This window comes from Lepidothrix coronata, unplaced genomic scaffold (genome assembly GCF_001604755.1).
Source record: "Lepidothrix coronata isolate B3197 unplaced genomic scaffold, Lepidothrix_coronata-1.0 Scaffold259, whole genome shotgun sequence".
NCBI classification, from domain to species: domain Eukaryota; kingdom Metazoa; phylum Chordata; class Aves; order Passeriformes; family Pipridae; genus Lepidothrix; species Lepidothrix coronata.
The window spans coordinates 732,020-739,991 of record NW_016690439.1 but is presented as its reverse complement, the minus strand read 5'-3'; the positions used below and the strand labels follow the sequence as shown (position 1 = coordinate 739,991).

The 7,972-nt window shown below is 59.7% G+C and overlaps 1 protein-coding gene across 1 annotated transcript in view; it reads left to right on the top strand.

Annotated features, from left to right (window-relative positions):
• The window catches only part of PPFIA4 (PTPRF interacting protein alpha 4), a 37,379-nt gene that overhangs the window by 25,983 nt on the left and 3,424 nt on the right, over positions 1-7,972 (top strand). Inside the window, exons 21-28 of the mRNA XM_017835507.1 lie at positions 613-813; positions 2,389-2,451; positions 3,655-3,681; positions 4,576-4,751; positions 5,535-5,632; positions 6,286-6,461; positions 6,703-6,771; positions 7,653-7,830. Of these exons, the coding sequence (XP_017690996.1) occupies positions 613-813; positions 2,389-2,451; positions 3,655-3,681; positions 4,576-4,751; positions 5,535-5,632; positions 6,286-6,461; positions 6,703-6,771; positions 7,653-7,830 (988 nt within the window). The remainder of the gene's footprint in view (positions 1-612; positions 814-2,388; positions 2,452-3,654; positions 3,682-4,575; positions 4,752-5,534; positions 5,633-6,285; positions 6,462-6,702; positions 6,772-7,652; positions 7,831-7,972) is intronic.

Here is a 7,972-nt window from a genome sequence, read left to right as displayed (position 1 = left end):
GGGGGCTCAGCCTGGAGAAAAGGAGGCTCAGGGGGGACCTTCTGGCTCTGCAACTCCCTGACAGGAGGGGGGAGCCGGGGGAGGTCAGGCTCTGCTCCCAGGGAACAAGGGACAGGAGGAGAGGGAACGGCCTCAGGCTGTGCCAGGGGAGGGTCAGGTTGGATGTTGGGGAAAATTTCTTCCTGGAAAGGGTGCTCAGGCATTGGCAGGGGGTTGCCCAGGGCAGTGGTGGAGTCTCCACCCCTGAAAGTGCTCCAAAAAAACCCGTGGATGTGGCACTTGGGGCTGTGGGTTAGTGGTGACACAGCAGTGCTGGGGGAACAGTGGGACTTGGTGATCTCAGAGGCCTTTTCCAACCTGAGTGATTCCATGATCCCATGGAAGGCTGAGCTGTGCCCAGCACACACAGGGCTGCCCACGGGCCACCTGCACAAGGTCCAACCATAAAGAGCCCATGTGGGGCATCAACTTGATACTGAGCTTCAACCGGGGTGGCTCAGGGGGCAGTGGGGGGGTCAGTGGGCAATGGGGTGGGGCAGTGGGCAGTGGGGTGGCTCAGCCAGGCAATGGGGTGGCTCAGTGGGCAGTCACCACTGTGCCCTGTCCCGGCAGCTCTGGGTGGGGATGCCAGCCTGGTACGTGGCCGCGTGTCGCGCCAACGTGAAGAGCGGGGCGATCATGTCGGCGCTGTCGGACACCGAGATCCAGCGGGAGATCGGCATCAGCAACGCCCTGCACCGCCTCAAGCTCCGCCTCGCCATCCAGGAGATGGTGTCCCTGACCAGCCCCTCGGCACCGCCCACCTCCCGCACGGTGAGTGACCCTGCCCTCACAGACCCCACAACACCCCCTGATCCTCACAAACCCCACAACAGACCCCCATAGACCCCCACAGACCCCCACGACACCCCCTGACCCTCACAGATCCTCACAGACCCCACAACACCCCCTCACAGACCCCACAACACCCCCTGCCCCTCACAGACCCTCCTAAACCCCCACAGCATCCCCTGCCCCTCCTTCCCCTGGGAACCACGGTGTCCATCCACAGTCCTGGAGTTCCAGGCGAGCGTGGCCACGGAGGGGGAGATGTTCCCTCCTGGACCAGGTGATGTTCCCTCCTGGACCATCAGCCCAATCTCTGGCACAAAGATCATTTCTGGCTGTCCAGTGGGAAGCCCTTTCCTGCCCCGACGCTCCTCTCCTCACTTGGGTTGTCAGCAGGAGCTGAGCCCTCCTGCGAGGAGCAGAACTCGGGGACTGGCTGCCCTGGAGAGGATAAAACCCCATCCAAACAGCCCCAGTCCAAACCTTCACCATTTATGGGGTCACACACACAGGTTTTTCAGTCATTTCAACACGAGCCTTTTCCTGGGACCACGTGAAGTTCCTGGGGCAGCCGGAGCAGCTGCAGACCCCAGGTGGGATGGAGGGGTTGTGTCTCGTGCTGGTCCCAAAGCCCTCGAGGGGTTGGCGGTGCCCCAGTGATGCCAGGACACGTCTGTGGAACAGCAGCTGGCAGGAGGAGAGGCCCTGGGCTGCTGTGCCCCCTCAGATGGCTCTGTCTGGGGTCACGGCTGCCAGGGACAGGCCCAGGGGCTCCAGGAGCATCCCCCAACATGCAGAGGGAGAGGAAGGGAGATGAAAGAGAGATGAAGGGCTTCTGTTTGCAGTGCTGTTGGTGGTGCTGGTGGCAGGGGCTGGACATGAGCCCGGGTGGCCAAGAAGGCCGCAGTGGCACCGGGGCTGTGCCAGCAATGGTGTGACCAACAGGACCAGTGATGTCCCCTGTGCTGGCCCTGCTGAGACTCCCCCTGGAATCCTGGGGGGAGTCCTGGGCCCCTCCTGACAAGAAAGACACAGAGGGGCTGGAGCATGTCCAGGGAAGGAAACGGAGCTGGGAAGGGGCTGGAGCAGCAGGAGAACTCAGGGAGCTGGGGGGGCTCAGCCTGGAGAAAAGGAGGCTCAGGGGGGACCTTCTGGCTCTGCAACTCCCTGACAGGAGGGGGGAGCCGGGAGGGGTCGGGCTGTGCTCCCAGGGAACAAGGGACAGGAGGAGAGGGAACGGCCTCAAGTTGTGCCAGGGGGAGGTTTAACTTGGATATTGGGGAAAATTGCTTCCTAGAAAGGATGCTCAGGCATGGGAAGGTGCTGCCCAGGGAGGTTTGGAGTCCCCACCCCTGGAAGCATTCAAAAAGCAAGCAGATGTGTCACCTGAAGACATGTGAATGTGGTGGTGGTGCTGGGCTGATGGTTGGGACTCAATGATGTTAAAGGTCTCTCCCAACATTAATAATTCTGTAATTCCACGATTTGATGATGTTTGTGAACCCTGAGGCCACAGCTCTGTGGTGGTTCCCTCTGACCCCTCTGCTGTTTTCCCTGCAGTCCTCTGGAAACGTCTGGGTCACCCATGAGGAGATGGAGAACATGGCAACCTCCACCAAGACGGTGAGGCCGAGCAGCCCCAAGCTCACCAAGCTCTGGGCGTGTGTTCATGCCCCAAACCCCAGGAGGGAAAGGGATCTCTGCTGCCTCTCGTGTGCCAGCTCTTGGCCAACACCCTGCACCTGCTTAGAAACCACCTCTGAACCTTTGATATCCCAACAATTTCTAAAACTGGCTTAAAAACCATCAGATGCATTTTTGTTTGTCGAGCCCCCGTGGGTTTGTAGGGCATCCTGTCTGTCAGCTGGGACTTAAAGGCAAAAAGCAAGAGAGATCCCAAAATAGACACGTGAGATTGAGTCCCTGCATCATTCTGCACCCAGAGAAGCCTCTGCCTCACACCCTGGTGACCTCAGCACACCCAAATATTGTCCCTGCTACCTGTCCCTGCTGCTGCCTGACGGCTCGGGGTCCTCCAAAGGGATGTGGCTGCTCCCCCAAAAGCTCTGGCTCCTTTAGAGACGTAGCCATGATCCCCTGTCTGCAACTTAATGACCCTGTGGCTCAGAACAGGGGCAGCATTTTGGATTTGTTGTGTGAATGTTGTTTATTGCTCCCTGGGTTGGAGCAACCTGGTCTGGTGGAAGTTGTTCCTGCCCAGGACAGGGTGTGGAACGAGAGGAGCTTTGAGGCCCTTCCAACCCAAACCACTCTGGGATTCTGTGATTTTGGCATTTTATTGAAGCTTTTTTCTGCTGTTTGAGCAGCACAGACCTGTGACTGGCAGGTGCTTTTTGGGTGGGAGGGCTCTGAGGTGTGGCGGGGAGGTGACACTGTCCCCTGGCAGGTTTTGTGTGGAAAACCAGCCCAGCTTGATAAGGAAGCTACAAAATCATTCAGTTGGGTTGGGCAGCCCTTCTGGGGGGTGGTGACCCAGGAACTGAAGCTGAAGTTTCTCTCTGCATCCATCTCACCTGGGGGGACACGAGAACTCCCCAATTTCCCAGGGAAGGCGCAGGAGCCCCGGGGTCGGTGCTGCCTCCAGCCCAAACCTCCTCCTGTGTCCTTCCCTGGTTAGAGAGGGGGTGACACCTGGGCCTGGTGGGGTTGGTGACAAGGCCAAGGTGGCCCCTGGAGCCAGCTCTGTCCCCTCCTGGTGCCGCTGTGCCGGGGGGTCCCCACTCAGCACGAGGCAGATCCTGCCGTGGGCCCGGGCACTGACCTGTCCTGTCCTTTCTGTTGACATGCTGCATGTGTCACCCCTAGGACACAGAGGAGGGCAGCTGGGCACAGGTGAGGTCCCCGTGTCACCCCTCCTGGGGCGGTGCATGGGGTGGTGGTGGGAGGGGGAGCTGGACATTCCTGGGGGGGAATGTGGGGCTCTGATGTTCCCTCAGTGCCTGTCGGAGTCTGAACCTGCACCCTGGGGCTGCTCCAGAGCCACCTTTCAGGGGCAGGGTGTGCTCCTGGGACCTTGCAGGGTCCTCTTCTGCTCCTGGCAGTGGCTTTTCCTGGGACCTGCTCTGTAAGATCCGGACCCTCTGTTAAGAACCCCCCACTGGGAGCAGCTTTTCTTTTCACCTATTTTACATTTACTTTTCACCTATTTTACATTTACTTTTCACCTGTTTTGTAGCCCCCAAGTCCATACAGACCATTTTAATGACCCAAAAAGGTGGGAGGAAAGAGTCCTGCTGGGATCCATCCTTTCTGGTTATGTCACTGTCAAATGTTTTGCTGTTATTCTGGTGGATTTTATTTCATTTTTGGACCCAGAACCAGTTTGCAGTGAAAGTGAACCAGTTTGGGAGTTCTGCCCAAAACTGACCTTTTTTTTTGTTTTGAAGCCAGAAAATAAAGATTCTTAAAAGAGAGGTTCCTAAACATCAGTTGGGAATGCACTGGAACCTATTTCTCAGTTGGTTCAGCTTTCAATGAATGTGGATTTTCCAGAAGCAGCTGCTCACAAAAGTCCAGCTATTCCTTGGGCTGCTGCCTTGTCTCCTTGTGGGACATCAGCAGACACAAGCCATGGCCCACAGGACTGTTCCCTCTGGGTTAAACCCCTCTGGCCTGGGGTTGGGCCTCGGGACAGTGACCTGAGCTGAGCCACCTCCCTTCTCCTGGGATTTTCCAGCTCCACCAGGCCCAGGGTTCTCCCAGGCTTCTCCATTTGCTTCTCCACAGACCCTGGCCTACGGGGACATGAACCACGAGTGGGTGGGCAACGAGTGGCTGCCGAGCCTGGGGCTGCCCCAGTACCGCAGCTACTTCATGGAGTGTTTGGTGGACGCCCGGATGCTCGACCACCTCACCAAGAAAGACCTCAGGGTGCACCTGAAGATGGTGGACAGCTTCCACCGGTGGGTGCCCTGCTCTGGGAGGGCCCTGGGGTGCCCGTGGAGCAGAGCAGGGGGGATCTGAGGGATCCTCCCCTGCCTTGACCAGCCCTGGGTGGCTCCTCTGGGCTGGACTCGCCCTCTCGAGTTAGGACTCTCGGCTCTGATGGGAGTTGTTCTCCTTCCTCACACTCCCTGCTGCATAACTGCAGAGGGACTGAGCCTTCTCCTGGCTGTGGAGCAAACCAGGGGCAGGAATTGGGGCTCGTCCCACCTGGAGTCCCTCTGGCAGCAGAGCAGCCCTGGGGGAGGGGGCTCGTGCCATCCCAGCCACTGCTCCCACACCTAGCCCTGTCCCAGGGGTCCCAAACCCCCTGACCCACAGGGATGTGTCCGTGGGCCTCCACATCCCAACCACTGCTCCAACACCCTGTCCTGGGGTTCCCCCACCCCCCCGCCCCACAGGGACGTGTCCATGGCCCTGCCATGTCCCCCCCTGCCCCTGGAGCCTGGAGCAGCCCCCCAGGCTGGTTCTCCCCTCCCTCTTCCCCCCCCCAGCACTGTCATTGTTTGGATCCAGGGGCTCCCAGGCAGCTGGGACAGGGTGGAACCGATGGAGTGGGGAATTACCGTGGAAGGGAGGGACATTCCCCATTTTCCAGCTCTGGGTTGTGCCTGTCCCGAGCCATCCCTGACCCTCAGCACCCTTTGGGCACAGAGAGGGCAGGCGGGGGGGGGGGGCCCTGCTCGGGTCCTTGTGGTGGCCCTGAGCCCCCGGGGAGGGGGTGACACCTCGTGTCCCTGCAGCACCAGCCTCCAGTACGGCATCATGTGCCTCAAGAGGCTCAACTACGACCGCAAGGAGCTCGAGAAGAGGAGAGAGGAGACCCAGCACGAAATCAAAGGTCAGCACCTGCACACCCTGTCCAGGAAAAGGAGGAGGGAAACCTCCCAGGAGATCCCCAGCCACGGTCCCTCTCCCATCCCCTGTTTTTAACCTTCCAGGAGATCCCCAGCCACGGTCCCTCTCCTGTCTCCTGTTTTTAACCCATTATTTCTGAGTTCTCCAGGGGAGAACTCCCTTCAGCATGTCCCCAACACGCAGCTGACCCCAGTCAGGCACAAGGAGGGAGGAAGGGTGTGAGGGCAGCAAAGACCCAATCTGAGCATCAGATCCCCTCCTGCCCGTTCCAGATGCTCAGCACACGCCCCCCAGCTCACTCGGCCTCTCCTTCCCGGCTGTCCTGAGGTTTCCTGCACATCTGGCTGCTGCTTGGATTACATCTCGTTACTGATAATGCCCCTAATTACACCAGCAGCTGGGGGTTCTTAGGATTAATTTGCACAGTTGTTTTCTGCCCATTATTCCAGCCTTTGGTTTGGGAAGTTGAAGTGAGCTGCTCCTGGCACTCGAGCTCCCGGTGCTGCTGGCTCGGGAAGGAAAGTCCCAGGGTCAGCCTGGGCACGGGGAAAAGCCCTCAGGAAACCCTCAGATCCCCTCACAACCATGAGAGCACGGTCTGGGGTGGCCCTGAGACATGCCCTGGCTCCTTTGCAGACGTGCTGGTGTGGACCAACGACCAGGTGATCCACTGGATTCAGTCCATCGGGCTGCGCGAGTACGCCAACAACCTGGTGGAGAGCGGGGTGCACGGGGCCCTGCTGGCCCTGGACGAGAACTTTGACCACAACAGCCTGGCCCTGGTGTTGCAAATCCCCACCCAGAACACACAGGTAGGAGCAGCATCCTTGGGGGTTTTGGAGGAGGGTGGCCAGTGTGGGACACGGCTGTGGGGTGACCCCCCCAGTCCCACCAACTCATCTCTGCCCTTCAGAGCAGAGGTCTCTGCTGGCACAGGGGCTTTTCTGGCATCCTCAGGCTTTTTCTGTCACTCTCAGGCTCTCCTAGGATGGGATTTTTGGCTGGAAACACGTTCCCCTTGGTGGTCATTGCTCATGTTTTGGTTCCTTTCAGGCTCGGCAGGTGCTGGAGAGGGAGTTCAACAACCTGCTGGCCCTGGGCACGGACCGGAGGCTGGATGATGTGAGTGCCAAACCTGCCCCTTGTCCCGTGTTCTTGGGGGAAGGACCTGGGGCTGTGGAGGGATGAGAAGCTCAACATGCCCTGGCCACATGTGCTGGGACCCCAAACCCCCCGTGCCCTTGGCTGGTCCCACAGGGATCGTGGGCACAGGGAAGGAGGGAACTGCCCCTCTGACCCCTCGGGTGAGACCCCCCTGCAAAGCTGCCTCCAGCCCTGGGAACAGCAGCAGGAGGAGGTGGAGCTGCTGGAGCGAGTCCAGAGGAGGCCACAGGGATGCTTCAAGGGCTGAAGCGTCTCCTCCATGGCCCCACCATCCCCTGGGGTCTTTAATGGGGCCTGAGTGTTGATGTCTCCAAGGCACCTTTGCAGGCAGGCTGGGGAGAAGGGACAGACGAGCTGGAAAGGACAAAGCCTTGGGATAAAGCCCTGGGACCCCAAGGAGGTCTCCTTGCCCTTGGCCCATGGTTTGATCACACGTGACCCTGAGCTGAGCTCAGCTGGTTGGGGCGTGGTGTCCATGGAGCTCTGCCCGTTGAGTCCTTCACCCCCAGAGCTTCACCAGCTGCAGGATCAGTGTCCTGGGGTTGGGAGGTTCCTCCATCCCAAGGGAATTGGACACAGGCATTGAGACCAACATCCACAGCTGGGATTAGCTGGGTGGGTGGAGCGTGGTGCCCACAACACTGAGCTCGTGGGTTCGGGTCGTTCACTGAAGGGTTGGATTCGATGGTCCCTGTGAGTCCTACCAGCTTGGAATATTCCATGATTGTTCTACGGGTCAGGGGTCACCCAGGCCGGGTACACTCCCGTGGGGTGGCAGCAGTGCCAGTGCCTCCCCAGGTCGAGGTCCCGTGCCCACGGCCCGCTCTGCTGTCCCTCAGGGTGATGACAAGACGTTCCGCCGGACGCCGTCGTGGCGGAAGCGCTTCCGCCCGCGGGACGTGCACAGCATCAACCTGCTGAGCGGCTCCGCAGAGACCCTCCCTGCTGGCTTCCGCGTCACCAGCCTCGTGCCACTGCCACCCCCCGCCGCCCCACCCAAGAAAATGCCCCCGGAAGGTGCGACAACCCCTCTCCCATGGGGTGCTCTGAGTCCCCAGGGGCTCGTGGGGAATGGGGGGAGTGGGGAGGGAAAGGGAAAGGGAAAGGGAAAGGGAAAGGGAAAGGGAAAGGGAAAGGGAAAGGGAAAGGGAAAGGGAAA